This window comes from Lemur catta, chromosome 3 (genome assembly GCF_020740605.2).
Source record: "Lemur catta isolate mLemCat1 chromosome 3, mLemCat1.pri, whole genome shotgun sequence".
NCBI lineage: Eukaryota > Metazoa > Chordata > Mammalia > Primates > Lemuridae > Lemur > Lemur catta.
The window spans coordinates 110,010,357-110,035,237 of NC_059130.1; the positions used below are offsets into that span (position 1 = coordinate 110,010,357).

Here is a 24,881-nt window from a genome sequence, read left to right on the forward strand (position 1 = left end):
CCAGAATTGCTTTGAGCCCTGGAGTTCAAGACCAGCCCATGCAACACAGCAAGACCCTGCCTCTATAATAAAATAACTGAGGGAAGGAGAGAGATAGGCAGGATCCTGGGATTGAGTCTGCTTATGCCTGAGTAGGAAAGGCAACACTTGAGGGGGTGAGTGGTATCTTGTTTTCCCTAAAGGGAATTATTTTGGAGACCTTCTCCTGAACTGGTAGACTAACATACAGAGCTGACTTAGGATTGGCACCCTCAGCTTTGGGGATGATGCCGCATTCTCTATTTCTATTTTTCACATCCCGGTATGGTGCTTAGTACCCCATGCCGTGGGCATTTATGTCCCACATTGGTAAATTGGCATCCCTACCCCTAAAGCTATAATACAAACGGAATTCTAGGTTTCTGCCCAGTTATAAATGCTCCCAAGGTTCCAATGAATATTCCAGTGGATGCTATAGAACTACTAAGGGTAATAGACACAAACCAAGAGGATCAGCCATCAAGATTTACATTTGAAAAGGGCTCAGATTCTGAAAGAGGGGGAGCACACACAGCACTCATATTAGCCCAGCAACATAGGCTGGACTAGGGAACAGGAAATCAGTGGGCTCACAGTCTGCCAGATGTCTTTTGTAAAAATTTTTCAAAAATCTCTTAAGTATCAGACATTAGGTTATTAGCAGTATTTTGTGTTTGTTTTTCATCCACTCCAGGTAATTTCCTCTTAAATTTTTATTAATGTCCCTTCTAATAAATTTATGTTTTAGTAAAAAAAAAAGCTGGCACTCACTAAATTGATATCATGACCGGGCAAAACGTAAAGTTTGAAAAACATTACTCTAAGTATTCAATTTCTTTGCCTTAGGGCCATTGCATATGCTATTCCCTCTGTCTGGAAAGCTTTTCTTGTATCCTTTTCACCTGGCTAGATCTTACTCATTTTTCAAGGTATGAAATCAAACGATGGTTCCCTCCCTGGAACTCAATGCCTGCATTTGAATCGTGAAGATCGTGATAAATAAGTTAATAAGTGCAAAGAACTCAGAACAGTGAGTGTTAAACAGTAATGCTGCTTCTTATCGTAACAATTAAAAATCATACAACTCTTTGTGTGATTATTAATATCTGCTTTCTCACACCTCCCAGATTCTAAACTTCATCTTTAGGTTCCTAGTCTCACTTGGCCTGGCACATAAGAGGCGCTCACAAAAACAGTAAACGGACAAGCAGGAACTGGCAAGAAGGGATAAAGCGGCGAGGCTGGGGGTGGAGCCAGCTCAGGGCATCACGCGTCACTCCCGAGGCTCCGCCTTTGGGCGGTGCCATGTCTGCTTGCAGAGCGGCGGTCACGTGAGGCCCAGCACCGTGGCTGCGCGGAAAGCTGGCCAAGATGGCGGCGACGAGGGTGGTGCTGCCGCAGCGACTGGTGGGCTTGGCGTCCCTGCGGGCTGTAAGTGCCCCGGGCCGCTGAGGGGGCTGTCCTGCAGGCACCGTGACGGTCGGGGTGGAGGGCTTGGCCCGTGGCAGCTTCTCTCGGAGAGGCGAATCCGGACAGCTCTTCAAGCCGTAGTTGGGAGGGCGCGGGAGTCTTGGACCCTCCGGGTCCCACCCAGATCCCTTTAAGGGTAGGAGAAAGCCGAGGCAGGAGAGGTGGAGCGACTTGCTTGGGTCTCAGAGACCTCGGACGCCATCGCGGGCGTCCTGATTCCCTGTCCGCGGCCCTTCCCGGTGACGCTGGCCCCTTTGTTCACTTGAGCTTCAGACCTCTCCAACTCTTAATTAGTGAAAATCACGAACACTCCTCAAGTTCCGCGTGGGAAAAGCAAGGCCACCCCTTCTTCCGCCTCCATTTCCAACTCTTGTTACTTGTAGAGACGCTTGGTTTCTGTCCCATCGAACCCAGCAGGACTTGGGTCTCGCGGAACCAGACTGTCATTCCTTGGAATTGTACTTTGGGCCGGTTGGATCCTGATATTTTCCCCTGTCTCTCATGCTCAGTGAGTGGACGAAAAGTGTGGGAGAGCTAGCTGTATAAAGGGTTGAGCTGTGCTGGTCAAAGCTCAACCTATGGTGTCCCAGTGGTTCTGCCACTGTCTAGGCTGAGTGACATAGTTATTTACTCTCTGAACTCAGTTTTCTCATCTGTAAAATGTATAACATTACCTTGGGTTTGTTTTGGAAATTAGCAAAAATGTAGGTAAAGTATTTGGCATTGTTCTGGCTCTTAATAAGTGATCAGTCAGTGGTGGTAAAAACCACTGTAACTGGTGGGGGGGGCGAAATTACACTCTTCTGGCAGTGGGTCGCTCTCAGAAAGCCATTTTACTCTACTAGGCCACCCATCTCCACCAATTGCTCACGTGTAAAATGCGGATGGTAATTCCAACTTGGCAAGTTAAAAAAATTAAATTAGATGGTGGATATTAATGTCCTCTTTAAAAAAATCCCTGGTTGAAAAAATATATACATACATAATTTTAAAAAATAAATAAAATAATAAATTTTTAAATGAAATAAAAAAAATTTAATCCTTGGTGTAATGAGATGGCCTTCCATAGGGTTGCTGTTAGAACGAGACCTGGGTTCAAGTCCAAGCTCCATCACTTTCTAGCTGTGTGATTTTGGGTGATCTTTCTGAGGCTCGGTTACTTCCTCCATGGATTTGGAATAATGACTGCCCCTGCCTTTAGGTACTGATGCCTGTAGTTTAGGGCTGGATTTTAGTCAGTATTAGACTGACTAATATTGTTGATGCTGATGTAGATACATCATACCTTGGGATACTGTGGCGTAGTAATTGTGTGGTTGGGGGGATCCTCCTTGAGCATAACTTTACAGAGAGAAGGAAGTGGATGTGTGTTTGTTTAAGACAGGATCTCACTTTGTTACCTGGGCTAGAGTGCAGTGGTGTCATCATAGCTTAACTCCTGCAACCTCAAATTCCTGGGCTCAAGTGATACTCCTGCCTCAGCACCCAAGTACACCAACATGCCTGGCTACTTTTTTTGTTTTTTGTAGAGACAGGTCTCACTAGTGATCCGGCTGGTTTTGAACTCCTGGCCTCAAGTGATCCTCCTGCCTCAGCTTCCCAAAGTGTTAGGATTACAGGCATGAGCCACCACACCCAGCCAGAACTGAGTGTTTACCAGGAAAGAAGAATGTGGACCAAAGGGCAGTGATGACGCAACAATTGCTAGGAGTTAGGACAGGAATGGGGAACCTTTTCGTGTTGGAAGGCCACGTTAATTTAGCTGTAATCAAATAAGGCTGAATTCAAGAAACTTCAATTAGATATACTTAAAAATGTACATTATTTTTTAAAGATATATGTACTTAATAATTTCAAAAAATGAAAACTTTTAAAGTTAACCTTTTAATGATTTTGTGTCTGCTTTTTGTTGGAAAGCATTTGAATATTTGGTTGCAACGTGCATGTGCACATCCGCAGTTTCAGTTGATCCTCTAGATGGATATCAGTCATTTGTGACCTTCAGGGCATCTTGATTTGGGTTAGGTAGGAGAATGTAGATTCACAGCAGTAAGTGGTTGAAAAGCAGGAAGGCATTTTTTCGGCATATTGCTGAAGGAGTGGGTATTCTGCATTTTTCCATATTTCAGTTGGATCTTGCTTAGCATCAGACAATGACTTTAAGATGTCATCTACCAAGAGCTCAGTCAGTTCCAGTTCCATCTGTAGTTCTTAATGTCTTAATATTTCAATTTCTTTTTTTTTTTTTTTTGAGACAGAGTCTCACTCTTTTGTCCTGGGTAGAGTGCAGTGGTGTCATCGTAGCTCATTGCAGCCTCAAATTCCTGGGCTCAAGCAATCTTCCTGACTCAGCCTTCCAAGTAGCTGGGACTACAGGTGCAGGACGCCTGGCTTATTTTTCTGTTTTTAGTAGAACAGGGTCCCTTGCTCAGGCTGGTCTTGAACTAATGAGCTCAAGCAATCCTCCCACCTTGGCCTCCCAGAGTGCTAGGATTATAGGTGTGAGTGGGCCCCATCTGTAATTCTTTAGGTTGCCCTGGTGATATCAACTAGGTGAGGCTGAAATACTAATTTCAGTGTGATATCATGATTCTCAAAAGTCAGTGAATCTTTCATTGTACTCTCCAATTAATAGGTCTATAACAGGTGTGTATTCTTCAAATGGTTTGCGTTTATCATCCTGTTCATCAATGACCTTTGCTAACTGGGGAAAATGTTCATTCAAAATTTCCTTTTGTCTTGTTCTGGCATGGGTGCAAAAACCAAAACAAAAAAAATAAGGACTATAAAAAAAATTTCCTTTTGAAGGCTGGGCGTGGTGGCTCACTCCTATAATCCTAGCACTCTGGGAGGCTGAGGCGGGAGGATCGCTCGAGGTCAGGAGTTCGAGACCAGCCTGAGCAAGAGTGAGACTCCGTCTCTACTAAAAATAGAAAGAAATTAGCTGGACAACTAAAAATATATAGAAAAATTAGCCAGGCACAGTGGCGCATGCCTGTAGTCCCAGCTATTTGGGAGGCTGAGGCAGAAGGATTGCTTGAGCCCAGGAGTTTGAGGTTGCGGTGAGCTAGCCTGATGCCACGGCACTGTAGCCCAGGCAATAGAGCAAGACTCTGTCTCAGAAATAAAAAATAAAAATAAAAAAATTAAACATTTCCTTTTGAAGAAGAAATGTTTTGAAAAAAGATAGCTTTTTCGAAATGCTTGGATTTTTGCCACATACCATGTATAGACTTAGTTTTACCTTGCAAAGAAATATTCAAGTTGTTTTGATTTGACATATCACACAGAAATGCTGCATTCCTATAAAAATCTTCTTTCAGTGATTCACATTGCTGATTCTGTTCTTCATGCAATTTAACTATCTGTTCTCACAGAGATAAAATTTTGGCTAACACCTGTCCCTGTGATAGCCAATACACTTTAGAATGATATGGCAGATCCACACTGAATAACCTTATGGTTCAACTTTAGCATGTTATGAAACTGACGCTGACAGATGCCATGTTGCATTTGCAGGAATATAGTTATAACAATACTTATAACTTGTTGCAAATTATATCACTTAAAATAGTAGCTTTAGCACAGAGATTTTGCTGATGCAAGGTACAGTGAAAAGAAATGAGAGCATCTGGATCTGTTAATACTTTTAATCTGTGCAACAAACCCTTCATGTTTTCCTGTCATGGAAGGTGCACCGTCTATACGTACACTCACTAAATTTACCAAATTCAGTCCAACTTCACAACATTTATTTTGAAAGTTATTGAAGATACCTATTCCCTGTATTCTGTTTGCAGGAGCGCCCAAAGCAAGTAACTCTTTTTAGCAAAGAAAATCTTCTGTTATGACCCAAATGAAGTATAAAATCTGCACCAAGTCAGTATCAGCTGATTCATCCAAAGCAATTAAATAATATATATTTTCCTTTTGAAGTATTGCGTGAAGTTGTTCTGTTAAATTGAAGGCTAATTTATGTTGCCTATCAGTTAAGTTCTCCTTGAAGGAGGCAGTTGTTTGTACTTTGAAACATTATCAGGCTCTAAACATCCTACAACTTTGACAGTGCATTCTTTCACAATTTCTACGTCACTGAACGTCTTCCCTTTTTTCCTGAGTATATAAGCTACTTTGTAAGTTGCTTCAGTGGCATTATTTCCAGGTCTTATTGCTGCTTGAAAGAATTGTCTTTGCTTTTGCTTTTCATCTTTTAATTTCTGCAATACAACCATTTGCGCCATTGCCTCTAATTTAAAATATTTGTGGTCCTTATGAGTGTTATAATGCTGATGAGCATTGAATTTCTTTAATGTCGATATTGCAGTATCACAAACAAGCAAATCATCTTATCTTTAGCAGAAACAAGATAATATTGCAATTCCCAATCCTCATTAAAAAATCTGTTTTCTTCCTTCAGCGTTCTCTTGGTCTTCTTTGACATGATGGGCTGTTAAGCAGACAGAATTAAAAAATACTGTTGAGCTGTGCAACTATTCACAAATTCCACTTCAAACAGAAACACAGTGCACTGCTGTCAAAAGCTGAAGACAGACTGGCATACTTGACTCCCATAAACTCTCACCATCCAGCTTGCAGTAGTGGTGCCAGTTAGGCAGGGAAGTTAGAACTAAATCATGAGCATAGCAGCTGTTAATTTAGCCCTTATGGCTTACTAATGTTCTAATTGTGCCAGTCAATCTGGGAGGATTATTTCATTGAAACTTATTTTATTCTTTGTTGTTTTAAATACATTCATTTCAAAAATAAAATAAAAACATAAAAGACGAATAAAATGTGTTAATAAAAATAAAAGGATTTGTTCTGTAAAATTTGGATTCAGTCAAAAGGCCACACTGAAGAACCTGGAAGGCCACATGTGGCCTTATGGCCACAGGTTCCCCAACCCTGGGTTAGGAGCATGTGCTCCGGAGCCACACTGCCAGATTCAGATATGGCCTCGTTGACTAGCCATGTGACCTTAGGAAGGTTACTTAATGTCTTTGGGCCTCAGGTTTCTCACAGTAAAATGGGATTATGATAGTTCCTACCTAATAAAGTTGTTGACAGGATGACATGGTTTAATATGTAAAAATCCTCTTATACGTGCATGGCAAATACTTTTACATTCTTTCAATAACATTCAACAGTTATTTATTGGGCACCTACTATGTCCCAGGGCCTTGAAAATACAGCAGTGAATAAAACAAAGTCCCTGCCTCATGAAACTTACATTCCAGCGAGATAATTTTAGGGTGGTGCACTATCAGAGGCTGTATATCCCTTTTGGAGGGAGATTCAAGTTTCAGGGACCTTCCAGCAAAGGCTATTGACTTCATGAAATGCAGTGGCTAGTCTCGTTAGTCTCTGAGAAACATTGCTGCCTAAAACCAAGGCCAGTTCAGATAAGTCATTCAAATTCCAGCTGGTTCCAAGCAGGGAATTCCTTCAGGGTGCAGGGGGCTGGGATCCTTATTAGATTACACAGTGTATCTCTCCCCTTGCCCCCTGCAGTATGTTTATCCAGATTAAATCTGGGAAATGAAAGTTAATTTGAAGAGTTACAGTATCAAGAAGGGTAGAGGAAGACGGCATAGAAATTTTACATCACTTGGGAAGAAGGTTGAGATTTGAGGCAGACTTTATGCAGGGGAGACTCAAGGCTTTTTTTCCTTTAAATGTCTTAAGCTACTGGGAGTGTCATTTCCCCTCAGATTCATTCTCCTTGTCATCACCCAGCTTATGATTGTAATAGAACAGAGTCCTACATCCCACCCCCTGCAAAGTCCAGGAGGACTCCCCACATTCAGTAATTACCCTCCTCCAGGACAGCTGTGCCCTCATGCATTTATTTGTTGTTTCAATAACTGAGTGCCAACTTGGTGCCAAGCACAGTGCCCAACACTGGTGATCAAGTGGAGGTCAAGACAAACAAGGTCCCTCACAGAGCTTGTATTCTACTGGAGAAAACATTTGCAGTGCTTTGAGGAAATGATTATAGTCCCAAAATAGAAAATAATGGGGGTCGGGTGAGTGCCAGCTTTGCAAAGCATGGTCAGAGGAGGCCTCTGCAAGATGAGAAGGTGTGAGAAGAGCCAGGTGAAGAGCCTTTGGGCAGGGGGAGGCCCTGCTAAGCGAGAGAAGGCCACGGGGCTGGGGCTTAGCCATGGGGTGGGGTGGGGGTGGGGAATTGGAACTGGGATGGTAGGGACAAGTGGTGAATTCAGAGGAGCCAGATCACAGTCTTGTGGGCCATGGCAAATAGGGGAAGAGGACCAGTCAAGTTCTGGCTTAAGCAACAGGGTGCATGTGATGCCTTTTACAGAGCTGGACATGCTTTAGGAGGAATTAAAGAGTTCTGTTTTGGGACTGCTAAATTGGATCGGTGCAAATGGAGCTGTCAGGCAGTTGGAAATGAGTCTGGACTTCAGGGGAGAGCCTGTACCAGGAGCATGAATCTCTTGCTCATACCTGTTCTAAGTGAAATATTCTTTTTGTTCTTAATTCTAAAACAAACCAAATGTGAACTAAATGGTGAGAAACATGCATTTTGTCTCCATTCTTCAGATCCATTCTTTCAGATTGGTCCCCACTAGGAAATTGTGACAATCTCTTCCTGTTCATTTTTGTTTCCTCTTTTAAACCAAAGTTCAGTACCTCATCTATGGGCACTTTCCCGAATCGGGTGAAAATCGTGGAAGTTGGTCCCCGAGATGGACTACAAAATGAAAAGGTAAATGAAAATTAACGCAAATATGTTTTTCAGACATCTGCTTTGATATTCCATGTGGTAGGTGTCGGTGGGGTGGACAGAGCTATGCAAGATGTGATCACTCTGCCTGACTTAGGGCCGAGCTGAGGAGGCCGGGCAGGCACCTGTGACAGTTAAATGATCTGAAATGGTGATGCACAGGTGTGCCCCTGTGTCACAGCCTGGTGGGATGGGGTGGATGGTGTAGAGTGGAGGCAAGGGCACGCCTTTTGATCTGCCAATACACATAAGGAGATTTATCCGAAGGAAGTCACGAAGACCAAGTGCAGAGATGCAGCATTGGGGATGTTCCTTACGAACCTGTTGGTAATAGCAGAACAGTTGGAAACAATCTAATGTTCAGTATGGGGAAGGGTCAAATATATTATGGACTTTTCATAAAATGAAATATGAACCCATTAATAATAAAGGTGTATGTTAAGTGATTCAATCAGGTTATAAAATGTGTGTATAAATATCTTAATGTTACACTTTTATGTAAGAAACAAAAAGTAGATATGTGGGAGCATCTACCTAGAATAGGATCTTGACCGGCACTGTCCCATAGAACTTCCTGTGGAGATGGAAATATTCTAGACCTGAGCTTTCCCATGTGGTAGCCACTAGATGCTTGTGGTTCTTGAGCACTTGAAATATGGCTGGTGTGGCCAAGGGACTGCATTTTTATTTTTATATAATTTTAAGTAAATTTAAATAACCACGTGTGGCTCATGGCTAACAGACTGTACAGATGCAAAAAGTCACAAAAAGGGTGTTAGTATTATCACTGGGAGGTTTTAAGGGTAGTTTTCTTTTGTTTTTGGCATGTTTTTCTGAAATAATCATGTATTGATATTGATCGATTTTTCTGAAATGATATTGATTTTTCTGAAATAATCATGTATTTTTTCAATAAGAAAAACTTTTTATTTTTTTATTTTTTTGAAAGCGTGACCACCCTAGCTTTAATAGTGCTTGTTGGAAACAAGAGTCTGTAAGCTCCATGAGGGCAGAATCCTGCCTGTTCTGCTTACGCTACATCACAGCTCCTGACACAATGCCTGGAACACGAAGGGCTTTCAAAAATGATTGGTGGAGTAGACTAAGTTAAAGCAGTGGGAGAGAAATTTGAGACAAGGGGTGGGGGTGGGAGGGCATACCGAAAAGGAGCTGAGTTCTTAGAATTTTTCTTACTTAATCCTATAGGTATTAGGGAGCCATAGAAGGGTTTTGGGAAAGGGAGTGAGATAACGGAAGCTGCGTTTTGGGAGGATTCCTGTGCAGGATAGATTGGTTGAGTGAGACTTTGCCATAAGATACGTGGGATAATGATGGTAGGTTTGGAAAGAGGAATCCATACAGTCTGGTGAGGGACTAGACATGGTGGGGGAGGGGGAGAAGCTATAAGCCAAACACGTGAGGATGAAGTCCTGTGCAAGTGGGGAGGTGGAAAAGAGGAGGGTGTGATATTTGGGGGCCCCATCCCAGGACCCAGAGGGTCAGTCTCATCTCTGCCCTTTCAGGCCATCGCACAGTGTTCTCAATTTGTCTGTCATGGGGTCATAAGCTAACACACATTTAGTTTAGGAAAAGTCTGCATGGCAGAAAAATATTGCCATGTAAATATTAACTCCTTTTCAGGTGCGAGGGTGCATCTACTGCAAAACACTACCTGTGGAACTCAAAGACAAGCCTTGTACCCCACCTGTAGGTGGAGATTACATGTGAATTCATGTTAGTATGTGGAAGTTAGGATAGTGAAGTGCTTGCTCTAGCAAAAGCTTTGGAATCACAGGCACTGCTTTCTGAGGCCATTTTATTACCAACTTTGCTGACCTGTCTTCTGGTGTTTCTCCTCTATAGAATATTGTACCTACTCCAGTGAAGATCAAGCTCGTGGACATGCTTTCTGAGGCGGGACTCCCTGTTATAGAAGCCACCAGCTTTGTGTCTCCCAAGTGGGTTCCCCAGGTGAGACCCAGCCCTCGATGAGAGAGGCCTTTCTCAGTGATGGACAGTTTTACATTTTCCCCTGAAGCAAATAGAAATAGAAAACTTAGGTTTCCAGGTCCCTGACTTTGAGAAGTCTCAGGTGATTCATAGCTCTGTGTTGCAGCAAAAGCACGTGACCTGGGGTTCAGGGGTCTTGGAGTCAGTCTCGGCCCCGCACCACTTGCTGGGTGACCTCGCTAGGACCTTCCCCTCTGCAGGTTTGAGATGACCTCTTAGGTCTCTTCTGGCTCTAAAAGCCCAGAATCTCTATGCCTGTCTGTGGCTTCTGTGTTGGTAAAAGGGGAAGAGGGATGACTCCTGCTTCACAGAGATAATCAAGTGGGGAAGAAAGATACAAAATGAGTGTCAGATAACACAGAGAGCTGAGTGCAGGGCCTGGCTCCAGGTGTGTCCTCAGTAAATGGCTTGTCCTAGATTACTGCTTTTTCTGCTTCTGTAAAGCTGGCAGTATGGGCCACATGGAAAAACTGGATATCACCCAAACCTAGGGCCTTTCTGGCCCATGAGCAGTCAAACAAGTAGTAAATGCATTGGGGATACTCGGCTTGGCAGGAGGCATCATTCTAGGGCTCTGGAGAACAGAGATTTTGTGATAAAAAAGATTTCTCTGAGTGCTCTGCCTGCTTCTGGTCACGACTTGGCAATGTTTCCTTTGGCTCCTAGATGGCTGACCACACTGAAGTCTTGAAGGGCATTCAGAAGTTTCCCGGCATCAGCTACCCAGTCCTGGTCCCAAATTGGAAAGGCTTTGAGGCAGCGGTGAGAAGATAGCTTGTTGGTAGGGGCTTTAGGAAAGAGACTGATGGCATGGGTCCCTGCCTTGTCTCCGGGCGTCAGTCCCCTATCCTGGGAAGTCTACCTGACCGTCTTGTCTTTCATTCAGACCCTGGGACAGACCCGGTCCAGACACTCACCATTGTCTGATCTCGACAAGTTGCTTAATCTCTGAGCCTCACATTCTGCCTATAAAATCAGGCCGATGGTAGTGCCTAATGTTGTGGGGATGACAGAAGAGAGAATGCACACACACTGCTGAGCATAGCTACGGCCTGGTGTAACACGGGTGCCTAGTGAGCCTTAGCCCTTGTTACTACCCACTGCTTCAGAGAAAGGTAACCAAGCTGTACACACAAGTTTCAAGCATCTACCAGCTTTCTTATAATTTTTTTATATCAGTTTTCCTTCTTTTATTTCTAACTTTATTCTTCGGTGTTCAGAGAAAATTCCATTGCATGATATCCATCTCTTAAAACCTACTGAGACTTAATTTGTAGTCTCACATATATTTATTCTGGAAAATGTTCAAAGTACACTTAAGAACAATGTGTATGTTCTTGTGGCATAGAATGTTCTGTATGTCTGTTGGATCTAATTGGTTTATCGTGTTGCTCAAGTCTTCTGTTTTCTTCTGTCTGGTGGCTCTATTATTTTTAATGAGGTATTAAAGTCTCCATCTGTGATTGTGGAACTGTCGATTTCTCCCTTCTATTCTGTCCATTTTTGGTTCAATTTTGATGGCCTGTTATTAGGTGTGTAAATGTTTATCATTGTTATATCTTCTTGCTGTTTTTGATCTTACATTAATATATCATTTTGTCACTTAGAACCTTTTCTCTAATTACTGTTTTCTTAGAGACAGGGTCTCACTGTATTGCCCAGGCTGGAACTTCTGGGCTCAAGCGATCCTCCCACCTCAGTCTCCCGAGCAGCAGGGACTACTGGTGCACACCACCATGCCTGGTTAATTTTATAAATTTTTTGTAGAGATAAGATCTTGCTACATTACCCAGGCTGCTCTTAGACTCCTGGCCTCAAACAGTCCTCCTGCTTCATCCTCTTGAGTAGCCAAGACTGCAGGGCATGAGCAACTGCACCTCTCTCTTAGAACCTCTTTTGGTTTAATGTCTGTTTGTCTGAGATAAGTACAGTGACCCCTGCTCTCTTTCAGTTACTGTTTATGTGGAACAACTTTTTCTGTCCATTCACTTTTGACCTGTTTGTGTCTTTGAATCTTCTTATAATTTTAGACAAGAAACTCATTGGAGGTGTTGGTTCTGCATTTAGGCAAAAAGCTTCTTTTAGAGTAACTGGTGTCTCCATCTCAGCCTGCTAAATAGAAAAAAAAAGTGACTGGTAATGGCAGTGGCAGGTTCCTTGGGGGAAGTCAGAGGTGGCTTTTCATTGAGATATAACTCGCTCTATTTGTTTCCTCATGCCACTGTAAGAAAGTATAATACTATAAGCTGAGTGGCCTAAAACAACAGCAATTTACTCTCTCATGGTTCTGGAGGCTAGAAGTCCTAAATCAAGGTGTGGGCAGGATTGGTTCCCTCTGGGGGTTCTGAGACAGAGTCTGTTCCGTGCCTCTCTGCCGGTTGCTGGCCTGGCCCCCTCCTCGGCCTTGCTTGGCTCGCAGAGGCGTCGCTCCAGTCTCTGCCTCCCTCTGCACGTGGTCTTCCTTCTGTGTCTCTGTGTTTTCACACGGCCGTCTTCTTTGAACAACACCAGTCCTACTGGCTTAGGGGCCCACTCTATTCCTGTATGGCTTCATCTTAACTAATTACATCTGCAATGACCCTGTTTCCAAATAAGGTCACATTCTGAGGTGCTGGGGGTTAGCACTTCAACGTGTCTTTTTAGGGGACACAGTTGAACCCATAACATTCACGTACCACACAATTTACCACAAGACAAGTTTTCTGCCACCCTGGTCGGTGTTCCTTGAAGAGAAAAGTGCTGAAAGGAGTTCTCCTGGATGTTGGCAGGTTGCTGCTGGAGCCAAGGAAGTGAGCGTCTTCGGAGCCGCCTCAGAGCTCTTCTCCCAGAAGAACGTCAACGGTTCCATCGAGGAGAGTTTCCAGCGAATTGATGCAATCTCGAAGGCAGCGCGGGCAGCTGGTATTCCTGTGCGGGGGTGAGTCAGGCCACATTGGTATCTTCTCCTCAGTGCCGTTCTGGAACGGTACTGACCGTTCTGGAATGGTTCTGACTCAGGCAGTCCTCCCCACCACAAGCCCCTTCTCCTGCGTGGGATAGCCCGGGCTCCACACCTAGGCATCTTTTCCCAAGTAAATGTGGTCAGAAGAAATCCTAGCAAGTGCTTTCTTTCAAACCTGAATTTTGGGTCAGTTCACCCGAGGACAGGTCACTAATTGGGGTTTGCGGAGGTCGGTTTAGTCCTGGCTTTACCACCAACGCTTCATGCATCCCTGAAGAATCCCCTAGGCCTCTTCAGTTTCCGGCATTGCGTCTCTAATAGCAGGAGTTCCAGGCATTGTGTGTGTAGTATCTAATCAAAGCCTCACACTAGCCAAGCAAGGAGGGAGCTGTCCCCATTTTACAGGTGGCACAGCTGAGGCTCAGGAAGGGTGAACAGTCTCCTACAAGGTCACACAGCTGGCCATATTGCAGCCGGAGCGATCTTTCAAAAGTGCACATGTGATCACATCACTTCTGGTCAAAAACCTTTCAGTGACTGACCAAGTTCAGACTTTGTAACGTGGTTTGCAAGACCCTGCAGGTTTTGGTCCCTGCCACTCTCTGCAGCCTTATTGTACACTGTTCCCTTCTAGCCCCTCTTCCTCTACATGGTTCACTCCAGCCCAGCTGGAACCTCTTTCCATTTGTCACATGCCCCGCTCTCTCTCGCTTCTGGGCTTTTGCATGTGGTTTGTATACACAGAGAACACTCTTCCCCCACGTCCTGCTTCTTGGAGCTGACTTCTGCTCACTATCAGGTTCTCTTGTGGATGTCAGTTCCTCCGAGAAGCTTTCACTGTCCCTCAGCTGGAGTCGGTGCCCTTCCCTGGGACCTCATAGGCCCCTGGACATCCTCTGACATAGCACTTTGGCTGCTTGTTAAAACCCCACCCACTAGACCCCAGGGCCCCACTGCCCTCTCCATGAAGACAAAGCCGGCATCTCTCTCAGTCCCTGGTGTGCTCTGCTTGCCCAGCGCAGGGCCTAGCGTGCAGTAGACGCTCAGCAACTGCCAGGCAGATGGATGGACGGGGAAGCAGTAGCTCGAGTTGTGTCTGCCCGACTCGCAGCCTGGGCTCGTTTCTCAGTGTCTCTCTCACCTTTTCCTTGCTCAGCGGTGTTTGAAGAACAAGTGGAAGAATTAAAATGGAAAAGGGCACTGAGATCTATGAGTCTGAAATTATTCATCCAGCAAACATGTATTTTGCCTCTTAATATGCAGAATACTTTGCTGGACTCTAAAAGGCTTTTAAGACCCCTCAGCTCAAGGCCGAGTGCTGTGGCTCACGCCTGTAATCCTAGCACTCCGGGAGGCCGAGGCGGGTGGATCGCTTGAGGTCAGGAGTTCGAGACCAGCCTGAGCAAGAGTGAGACCCCGTCTCTCCTAAACATAGAAAGAAATTATCTGGCCAACGAAAATATATATATAGAAAAAATTAGCCGGACATGTTGGCGCATGCCTGTAGTCCCAGCTACTGGGGAGGCTGAGGCAGTAGGATGGAGTTTGAGGTTGCTGTGAGCTAGGCTGATGCCACGGCACTCACTCTAGCCCAGGCAACAGAGCGAGACTCTGTCTCAAAAAAAAAAAACAAAAAAACAGACTCCTCAGCTCCAATAGGGCGGGTGGGAATAGAAGCTGTTGCATCTAAAATCCAGACTCCTCACCATAGCCCAGAAGAGCCACGGTCGGGCCTGTGCCCACCTCACTGGCCTGTTCTCAGACGTCTCTGCCCTGTGTCTCTGTGTCTCAGCTGTCTGTACTTTGTCCTGTCTTGGCCGTGCCTGACTCTTCCATCTCAGGGCTCTGCCCAGCTTCTGCTCTTGGCCTGGAATACACTTTCCACAGACCTTCCCCTTTCTCAGCTCCAATGTCCTGCCCTCAGGGGTCTTTCCTAGACCACCATCGTTCTAGTTGGCCTTCTCTAGTTGCTCTTGTCTCATTTCCCTTTTTTTGCCTTTGTAGCACATCACTTTCTGGGATTCCTCACCTGATTATTTGGTTACGTTTTTGTTGGCTATTTCCCGAACTTGAAGTAAGCTACGAGAGGGCAGGGACCACATCAGCCTTGCTCTCTGGTTGAGTCCCTGTGCCTGGCCCATAGCAGGCAACTCCGTAAACATCAGATGAATGAATGACTCCTCTGGCAGTTCACTGCAGCAGCCAGGCCCTTGGCCCTCAGGCCAGCCCAGCCTATCCCTGACACTTAGCCAGCTCAGCGCTTACTTGGTCTTTGGTTTCATCCAGTCCTTGGTCTCCCGGGAGCACCAGCCTGGCTCCCCAGCACATAGCTCTGCTGTGCCTCATCTCATTCTGCCCAGCCGCCTGCTCACAATGCCTGCTTTAGCTTCTCCCCTCCTCTTACTCTCTTCTTTCTTTTCTTTTCTTTTTTAGTGAAGATGGGGTCTCGCTCGTGCTCAGGCTGGTCTCGAACTCCTGAGCTCAAACGATCTACCCGCCTCGGCCTCCCAGAGTGCTAGGATTACAGGCGTGAGCCACCGTGCCCAGCCTACTCTTACTCTCTTCTTGTCAATCCTCTGCTCCTTTTCCTGAGGCCTGCACGACCCCTGCTTCCCAACCTGTAGGCCCATCAGTGCCCTCCCCTCCCCGGGTTCTCCACGGCCTCCTCCTGGCACTAAGCTGTGCCACCTCCATTCTCATGCCACCTCGTTGAATTCGCCTTTCACCCGGGTTCTCAGCCTGCTGCCCAGCTGCAGGTGCTGGCCGCACGCTGACCAGGAACGCGTGTCCGTCAGCCACCCTGCCGCAGCCCTGGTGGCCAAGAGCTCAGGAGCACTGACCTCCTTCCTCCCGTTTCCCCACAGGTACATCTCCTGTGTGCTTGGCTGCCCCTATGAAGGGAAGATCTCCCCGGCTAAAGTAGCTGAGGTGTGTGTGTCCCCGGCAGCGTTCTGTGCGGGTCAGCTGCCCCGTCTGCCCCTGAGTGCACAGCGCCTCTCCCCACCCTGTCCTGGAGGTTACTGATTCAGTCATTCACCCAGCCCCGTCACTGTGCCCCTGCGGGCACAGCCTGACTTGCTCCCTTGAGGCCTCCTCCTAGCCGGGCGGGTAGTCTTTGAAGCCCCTGGCCTCTACCCCAGCCTGAAGGCCTCCGATTCCGTTTCCGGTCTGGTCATTTGACTGGCGATAATCAAGGCCATAATCCTCTGAGGAGGGGCTGCCCACCCAGGAGTTCCCACGGTTCCTTGCAGTGGCCGAGAGCCCCCACCCTTGACGTCCTCTGAACAGGGACCACATCAAGACTGAGAAGACCACAGGGCGGGAACCAAGTGGGAGCAACCCAGGAGCTTATGTCATTTGGCCCTCAAAGCCACTCTGCAAATTTGGTATCATTGTTCCATTTCACAGTTGAGGAAGCCAAGTCTAAGTAACGTGCCACGCAGGTTGCCAATGGTGAAACCAGGTCTCAAACCCCAGTTTGTCTCCCTCCAAAGCACACTTGTCCTTCCCACAACATCATGTAGCAAGGACGGATGGCAGCTGCTTGTTGAGGTCCTAGCCTCACGTTGCCGCAAGTCCTCGCCATAGCCCTGCAAAGGGTCATCACCATTTTTCAGGAGCAAAAGTTGAAGCTCAGGAAAGGTAAGTCCCTTGCCAAGGCCCACAGTTCTGGAGTCCTGGAGCTGGCACTGACTCCAGCGTCAGGAGACTGAGGCCTGCTCCTCCCGCTGCGCCCGCCACCCTGCGGCTAAGCCCCTGCCGCTCCGCTCTCCGTGTGCAGGGGCGCTGAGGGGAGGGGATATCGCCATTTCATTCACCTGGTAGATCACTGGTGAGTGTCATGTGTCCGCTGCCCTGCCACATCCTTCCTCACTTTGCCCGGCAGCCCGGTGAGGGCAGCGTCTCCTCAGGTGAGACATGTGCCACTCCCGCTCGCAGTGTCTTCAGGGGTTTGCAGATGAGCTTCTTAAAAATGTAAATAGTTATGTGCCTCTGTTATTATAAAAAACATAACTAGTCTCCCAGATCCATGATCTCACAGATCTTTTTTTTTTTTTTTGAGACAGAGTCTCACTCTGTTGCCCGGGCTAGAGTGAGTGCCGTGGCATCAGCCTAGCTCACAGCAACCTCAAACTTCTGGGCTCAAGCAATCCTCCTGCCTCAGCCTCCCGAGTAGCTGGGACTACAGGCATGCGCCACCATGCCCGGCTAATTTTTTTTTTCTATATTTATATTTAAGTTGGCCAGATAATTTCTTTCTATTTTTAGTAGAGATGGGGTCTCGCTCTTGCTCAGGCTGGTCTCGAACTCCTGACCTCGAGCGATCCACCCGCCTCGGCCTCCCAGAGTGCTAGGATTACAGGCGTGAGTCACCGCGCCTGGCCCATGATCTCGCAGATCTTATTGCTGAGGATAAAACTGTGTGAAAGGAATCAGTTTTATTGGTACCATACCTGGGTCTGACACCATGCGTGGAGAGGGCAAACGAAGAACTGGAGTGAGAGGGACAAAGGTGGTAGGAAGCACAGTGCTGTCTGCCCCGTGTGTCGCAGTGTCCCGGTCAGCAGAATGAGGATGTCACTCCCGCTCACAGTTGGAAGGAGCCTGCGGTCCAGCAGGGATTTAGTGCTTCAGACACGGAGCTGTGCAGCCTCGGCACAAGATCCCTGCCTCTGAGCACTCGGACCCCTGGCTGCCGGAATGTGGTGTCTCCAGATGCCTGCTTGCTTCCCCAGGTCAGCAAGAGGATGTACTCGATGGGCTGCTATGAGATCTCCCTGGGGGACACCATTGGTGTGGGCACCCCAGGGGCCATGAGAGACATGCTGTCTGCCGTCATGCACGAGGTGCCCCTGGCTGCCCTGGCTGTCCACTGCCATGACACCTATGGCCAAGCCCTGGCCAACACCTTGATGGCCCTGCAGGTAATAAAAGGCACATGCCCGTTCTCCCAAAGGGCGTGGTGGCAGGACAGCTTGGTTTCATTTATTCTTTCAGCAACATTTACCGATGCCAGCCTGCCAGGTCTCGGGCTGGCAGTGCTGGACACAGACATGGTGACTCTGCCCTGAAGGTGCACACATCTGTCTGTTGGCGAGACAGTCAAGGGAGTAACATGGTAATCCTACTGCATTATGACAGATGCCACAAAGGGTGGAAGCCTAAAGAGTGTCCCCATCCCAGCTGAGGAGGTCAGGGAGGATTTGCCAAAGAGGCCTGAGCAAGGCTTGACGGACGTGAAGTTAAGCTGTTGACAAAGGAAAGAGAAGAGGTGACTAGGCAGGACTGTACCTTAAGACTGAGGTGGGCTTTAGGGAGGGCTCATCTACCCCAGCCCCACGACCACACACAGGGTTGTGAGTGTGTGTGCGAGTGTGCACTGGGGCCTTCAGTGCTGCTCCCCAGACTGGGCTGAGACCGCGGATTTGCTTTCCCTCGAGGTTTGCTTCTCATGGCCTGGCCCAGAATGGGGATCCTGTTGGCTGGCAGCCCCATAGAAGGGGCATTCTTGGTGTCTGACCACAGGCCACCTTGCTGTAACATCAGTCTAACCTGCCATCTTCAGGATGGTGTTGGCAATCCCCGGCCCTCTTGTTTCCTCGGTTCCCTCCTAGAGTTTCATGTCTATGAGCCAGATGATTCTATTATTAATACTTTCTGTGTCTGTTTCCTCGGAGTTGTGGTTGTAGCTCTGTGGTCTCCGTTTCTTGACTTGCTGTGACACCCTGGCCCAGGCCCCTGGGCTTTCCTGCAGCTCGCAAGTTTTTGGCATGGCAGGCTGGGGAGAGCAGACTTCCCCTTGCACACCTTGCCAGGCAGGTAAAAGGGATTTCTGCACAGCCATGTACGTCTGAGGCCAAACTTCACCCTGACCATGCTCAGGATACTCCTGCTTCTCTGTGCTTCTCTGTGCTATCTCCTCTTTGAAAATTTCTCAGGGAACAGGATCAGCCGTGTAATGACTGCCAGTAGCTTCCTGTGGCCTCCTCCTTCCGTCAGTTATTTCAGAAATATGTATCATGTGACTTCTCTGTGCGGGGTTACCCTGTTAAGTGCTGACTAGACAATAGGAGCAAGAGAGGCCCAGTTCTAGCCCTCTGGGAGCTCGTGTGGTGGGGAAGACAGATGAAGACCACAGATGTGTAAACACAGATTGTAAGGGCACTTGTGCAGCTATTAAAACTGAACTCTTTCTGTGTGTGCCAGACTCTTCTCTCAGCGTTGGAGATTCTGCTGTGACCAAACAAAATCTCTGACCTCATGAGGCTGGCGCTCTAGAAAGACAGGACAGATGATCAACAAGTAAACCTAGGGTAGGCCAGGTGCTCATAAGAGCCATGGAGAAAGACAAAGCAGATTAAGGGAGCTTTATACAGAGCGGCCTCACATGGAAGGTAGCATTTGAGAGACCGCGGGAAGCCAGGGAGTGAGCCATGGGGGTGGGGGCGGGGGAGCAGGGAGGGGAGTCCACTCCAGGACCGGCAGGTGCAGGTGCGAGGGCCCTGCGGTGGGGCACGCTTGCTGTGCTCCAGGAACATGAGGAGGCATTTGGCGGGAGCAGTGTGACCGAGGGGAAGAGTAGAGGCATTGGAGGTAGAGGAAGGCCGGATCAGGTAGGACTTGGGCTCTTTCGGACTGAGCAGGAAGCTGATGGAGAGTCTTGGTTAGGGGGAAGGAGGGGATACAATCTGAAACTGTCCCTTTAAAAGGATCCCGTGGCTGCTGGTGGAGAATGGACTATAGAGGGACAGTAGCGGGAGCAGAAGAACCAGTTTGGAGCCTCCAGTAATCCCGGAAGCAGCAGGCAGTGGGTGGATTGTCAGGAGTTCGCTTTCTGGCCTGTGAAGCTGGAGACATCTGTCAGGCATCCCAGTGGAGCTCCTGACCGTGTGACTCTATACTTCAGGGAGTGTCTGGGCTGGGTGTAAACATTTTAGTCTTCAGCACGTAGATAGGTATTTATTTAAAGACAACACAGTCACCTGGGAGTGAACCTAGACTAATAAACTGTCTGTCTGAGGATAGGGCAGTGAGGGCTCCGACCCTCAGAAGTCAGGGAGGGAGGAAGAGCCAGCGAAAACTGGATCGAGGCCTCAGGAGAGCTGGGCTGTTAGGAGGAAACTAGAGGGAGGTGGAGCCCTGGATGCTCTGTGAAGAAAGTGTTCCGGACAGTGATGCTCACGGTCCTGCACAAAGACGAGACTTGGCCTTTGCATTTAGCTACATAGAGGTCACAGTGACCTTGACTAGAGCTGTTGAAGTGGAAGAGTTTTGGGGACACAGACCTGTTTAGCATGGGTTCAGGTGAGAATGGTGACAGATAAGAAGTGGGGACAGCTTTTTTGAGGAGTTTTGCTTTGTTTTGTTTAGAGATGGGGTCTCTGTCCCCCAGAGCTGAAGTGCAGTGGTGCCATCACAGCTCACAGCAGTCTTGAACTCCTGGGCTCAAGTGATCCTCCTGCCTCAGCCTCCCACATAGCTGGGGCTACCATGCCTGGCTGATTTTTAAAAATTATTTTTTATAGAGATGGAGTCTCACTATGTTGCTCAGGCTGGTTTCAAACTCCTGGCCTCAAGCAATCCTCCTGCCTTGGCCTCTCAAAGTGCTGGGATTACAGGCGTGAGCCACCACGCCCAGCCCAGGCACAGGGCAAAGAATGGGGGCAAAGAAATGGGAAGTTGGAGGGTTCCAAAAGGAGTTTGTAAAAGGTGGGAGAGATCTCAGGGAGCTTATGTGAGAATGGCCGGGTAGAAGGAATAACAGGTTGCAGGAGAGAGGGAGACTCTACTGGAGCACATCCTTGAGCATGTAGGAACGGGCCCATGCAGAGCTGGAGGCGTTGGCCTTGGCTCGGAGCTCAGAGTCCATCCCAGGTAGCACGAGGGATGGTGGGTCTGTGGGCCCGGATGCAGGCAGGTGGGAGCTAGTGGAGACATCTATTCTGACTGCATCTGTTTTGTCTTTGAATGAAGCAACTGAGAATGAGGAGGGGAAGAGGGTGATAGAGTTTTAAGGAGAGAGAAGAAAGAAAGCAAAATATTAATCTAGGAGAGTGGGAAGCAGCTGACCTGGGGAGATGGGATATGGCCCTCATGCAGTTAGAGGCCCCGACTTGGAGTGAGAACAGCCCTTGAGTGAGGAGGTGTAAATGAGCCAGAGTAAACAACAGGGGTCTGAAATCTCAGCAGTACGTGAGGGTTAGGCTGGTGATCTGAGCAAGTGGCTTGTAGACTGGGACCTAAGGGGTGAGAAGGAGTCAACCATGAAAGGAATGGGGAAAGATACTCCCAGCAGAGGAAACTGTTCCAGGAACTAAAAGAGAAGCACTGTCTCTTTCAGTGGGGTTTTCATGTCAGTAGAATCATAAGGCAAAAAGACAGAATGACTCTCACGGTACAATTTCAGACAACAGACAATTGGGAGGTTTGCAAGGACCGGCTTTGTGGGCTCTGGTCCCCAGCGACAGCCATGTTTCACCATCCTTATGTTTCCAGATGGGAGTGACTGTCGTGGACTCTTCTGTGGCAGGACTTGGAGGCTGTCCCTATGCAGAGGGGGCATCAGGAAACTTGGCCACTGAAGACCTCGTCTACATGCTAGCAGGCCTGGGCATTCACACGGTAAGCCTGCCTGCCCCCTAGTGGTCACAGCCTTGAACTGCCCAGGGCTCGGCCTGAAGCCGGAGGACAGAAGCTGGGGTGGGTTGGGGTCGTAGAGGGGAGGGGTGCAGGGGGATTATGGATATTTTATCTAATGTTTTTGAGGTAGCAGAGTATGGTTGAATGGGGCCACGAGCACGGGCACAAGGAGTCCAGTGTGACTTCGGCAGTGTGACTCTGGCAGTTCAGTTCTAGTAGGCACCAGAGCCCTGAAAGGGGTCAGGTTGATGACCTGAAATGTGTCAGTCTCTTTTGGGCCTTTGTTTTGTTCTCTGTAAAATGAGGGCAGCAGAACCAGCCCACCAGGGCCCTACCAGAATCCATAAGGACCCTCAGTGGCGGGGTGGAAGCAGTGTAGCGTCTGTGCTTGGGATCAGCTAGAACTGGGTTTAAAACCTAGTCTTGCCACTCACCGGCTGTGTGATCTCAGAAAAATTATTTCATCTCCCTGGGAATTATAATAGCACCTATCTCATAGGACTGTTGTGCGGGTTAAGTAAGAAAATGTAGAATGTTTAGCACAGAGCTGAGCACATAGTACACATCAGCAAATCCTGAGCCATTGTTACGAACAGAGGTTTCCTGCCTGGTCCTTCAGTTGGTATTTTTATTCCTGTCTCTGGCTGCCTCACAGTCCTCACTTGAATATGCAGATTTCCACCTCTGTAGGCCAGCCCTGTGCTAGGCCCTGGAGGTGCAGTATTGAACAAGACTGTTGAGATCCCTGTCCTGGAGGTGGCATGATAAACCATCACACAGATTGAGGCATCTTACACGAGGGAGTCAGAGAGGTAACCCCAGACGCCAGATGGACACGAGCTCACAGGCAGCTGGTGCGCTGCTGTCAGGGGAAAGAGCCTGTTTGTCTTCACCTTTCTTTGTTCAGTATCACAGCTGTCTGTTCTGAAAGGTGTTTCCCTGGTGTTAAGGTCACGTCATGACTTTGTGTATCCTCTAATTTGTTTCCTGAAGGGTGTGAACATGCAGAAGCTCCTGGAAGCTGGAGACTTTATCTGTCAAGCCCTGAACAGAAAAAGCAGCTCCAAAGTGGCCCAGGCTAGCTGTAAACTCTGAGCCCCTTGCCCACCTGAAGCCCTGCGGACTAGGAGCACCCACACATGATTCGTGGAGGATGAGGACTGGGAAATGAGAAGGAGATTAAAAGAAGCAGGCACCCCGCAGCCAGCTCTGCCCAGAGGTCTCTGCTGGCAGAAGGGAGGTGACGGGTCAGAGGAGTCAGTGTAGTGAGAGGCCTTGGGGGCTGAACTCTCCCTTCACCGTGGACCCGACAGCCCAGGAGTTGAATGCCTGCGGGCGCTTGGGAACCCCGTTCCCAGCTGGGCATGACCCTCAAGGCTCTTCTCTAGATGGAATCTGCCAGCTGGCTACCCTATACCAGGGGTCCCCAACCTATGGAGAGTTGTGTAATTATTTCATTATATATTACAATGTAATAATAATAGAAATAAAGTGCACAATAAATGTAATGGGCTTGAATCATCCCAAAACCATTGTCCTCCTCCCCAGTCCGTGGAAGAATTGTCTTCCATGAAAACGGTCCCTGGTGCCAAAAAGATTGGGGACTGCTGCTCTATACCACTCACCCGGCCATGGCCTTGGGGCCATTGCTCTCTGACCCCTTAGGGTAAATGACACGGCGGAGATTTTCCCCAAGCTGACAGAGGGCATGTGCAGATAGAGGGAGGGCTGAGCTGCTGTGGTGGACATCTTCCAACTCCAGCATCTCTGGAGAGTCTGAACTCAACATGATTTTTGAAAACAGCTTATATAATTAAAGGTTTTTATGACAGAGAAGCATTCTGGTATTCTGTTGTGCAGATGTGTACATTTATTTATTTATTATTTTATTTATTTGTTTATTTTGAGACAGAGTCTCACTTTGTTGCCCGGGCTAGAGTGAGTGCCATGGCGTCAGCCTAGCTCACAGCAACCTCAAACTCCTGGGCTTAAGCGATCCTTCTGCCTCAGCCTCCCGAGTAGCTGGGACTACAGGCATGCGCCACCATGCCCGGCTAATTTTTTCTATATATTTTTAGTTGTCCAGATGATTTCTTTCTATTTTTTAGTAGAGACAGGGTCTCGCTCTTGCTCAGGCTGGTCTCGAACTCCTGACCTCAAGTGATCCTCCCACCTCAGCTTCCCAGAGTGCTAGGATTACAGGCATGAGCCACTGCGCCTGGCCAGATGTGTGCATTTATGAGAGTGGAGGAGTAAATATCTTCACAGCGTTGCACACCAAGAAGACAGACTTTGAACTAGTTTATTACTCGCTGAATTTCCTCCCTGTTTTCCCACCAGAGCCCCAAATCCACAGTGATTGGAAATCAATGGCTTTGGGCTAACTCAGAAGGCTGCCTGCAGCGGTTGCTGGCCAGCACACCCCAGGGCTTGTTTCTGTGGCTTTGCCTCTGTGACCAGGGCTGTTGCACAAGCTCCCCCGAGGGCAGCAGCACTACTTGCTCCTCCAGGCCTCTCCTGCTCAGTGCTCAAGGCCCTTCAGGGCAGGCTCAGGACACCACACCCCCCGCGGAGGAGAACACCTGTGCACTTGTGCATTTATGGCTTCTTTGTTCAGATTTCATCACTCAGTATGTCATGGCTTCCTGCGGATCATGCCCTAGCCCTGCCTTTTATTGTAAACAGAAGCAAAATCATTTTCTAACCGCTGTTATGGCAAGCTGGGTGCAAACCATTCCCAGCAGGTGAGGGCCACAGTTTGGGAGAGCTGAGAGCACTTGGCACTGGAATGGCTATTGTGGCTTTAGAGCTTCCTGGTGCAGCTCCGTGGTTTATTTACAAACTAGATTTCCTAGAACCACAGTCCCCTGGCGGCCTCCACCCATTTCCTTCACTGAGTGCAGCCCTCTGTGGCTTTAGATCCGTGGAGTCGGATATATATATTTTTTGAGACAGTCTTGCTCTGTCACGTGGGCTAGATTACCCTGGCGTCAGCCTAGCTCACTGCAAGCTCAAACTCTTGGGCTCAAGCAATCCTCCTGCCTCAGCCTCCTG

The 24,881-nt window shown here is 47.9% G+C and overlaps 1 protein-coding gene across 3 annotated transcripts; it reads left to right on the forward strand.

Moving 5' to 3' along the window:
* Nucleotides 1-1,313: 1,313 nt before the first annotated feature.
* Nucleotides 1,314-23,006, forward strand: HMGCL (3-hydroxy-3-methylglutaryl-CoA lyase). Of its 3 annotated transcripts, none has more exons than XM_045546023.1 (9): nucleotides 1,314-1,449; nucleotides 8,135-8,218; nucleotides 10,100-10,207; nucleotides 10,913-11,008; nucleotides 13,015-13,163; nucleotides 16,052-16,115; nucleotides 17,924-18,112; nucleotides 21,718-21,809; nucleotides 22,821-22,909. In XM_045546023.1, the coding sequence occupies exons 1-8, from the start codon at nucleotides 1,390-1,392 to the stop codon at nucleotides 21,787-21,789; spliced, it is 822 nt and encodes a 273-aa protein (XP_045401979.1). In that variant the 5' UTR covers nucleotides 1,314-1,389; the 3' UTR covers nucleotides 21,790-21,809; nucleotides 22,821-22,909. The 3 variants fall into 3 exon arrangements, with proteins under 3 accessions (XP_045401979.1, XP_045401978.1, XP_045401976.1); XM_045546020.1 differs by having other exon boundaries at nucleotides 1,319-1,449; nucleotides 21,684-21,809; nucleotides 22,821-23,006; XM_045546022.1 differs by lacking the exon at nucleotides 10,913-11,008 and having other exon boundaries at nucleotides 1,317-1,449; nucleotides 21,684-21,809; nucleotides 22,821-23,006.
* Nucleotides 23,007-24,881: the final 1,875 nt, after the last annotated feature.

Bases quoted from the DNA above. Each gene is read 5' to 3' on its own strand.
- HMGCL (XM_045546020.1), top strand. From the start codon at position 1,390: ATGGCGGCGACGAGGGTGGTGCTGCCGCAGCGACTGGTGGGCTTGGCG. The intron at 11,009-13,014 runs GTGAGAAGATAG...GGATGTTGGCAG, and splicing joins GGAAAGGCTTTGAGGCAGCG to GTTGCTGCTGGAGCCAAGGA. The intron at 16,116-17,923 runs GTGTGTGTGTCC...TTGCTTCCCCAG, and splicing joins CCCCGGCTAAAGTAGCTGAG to GTCAGCAAGAGGATGTACTC.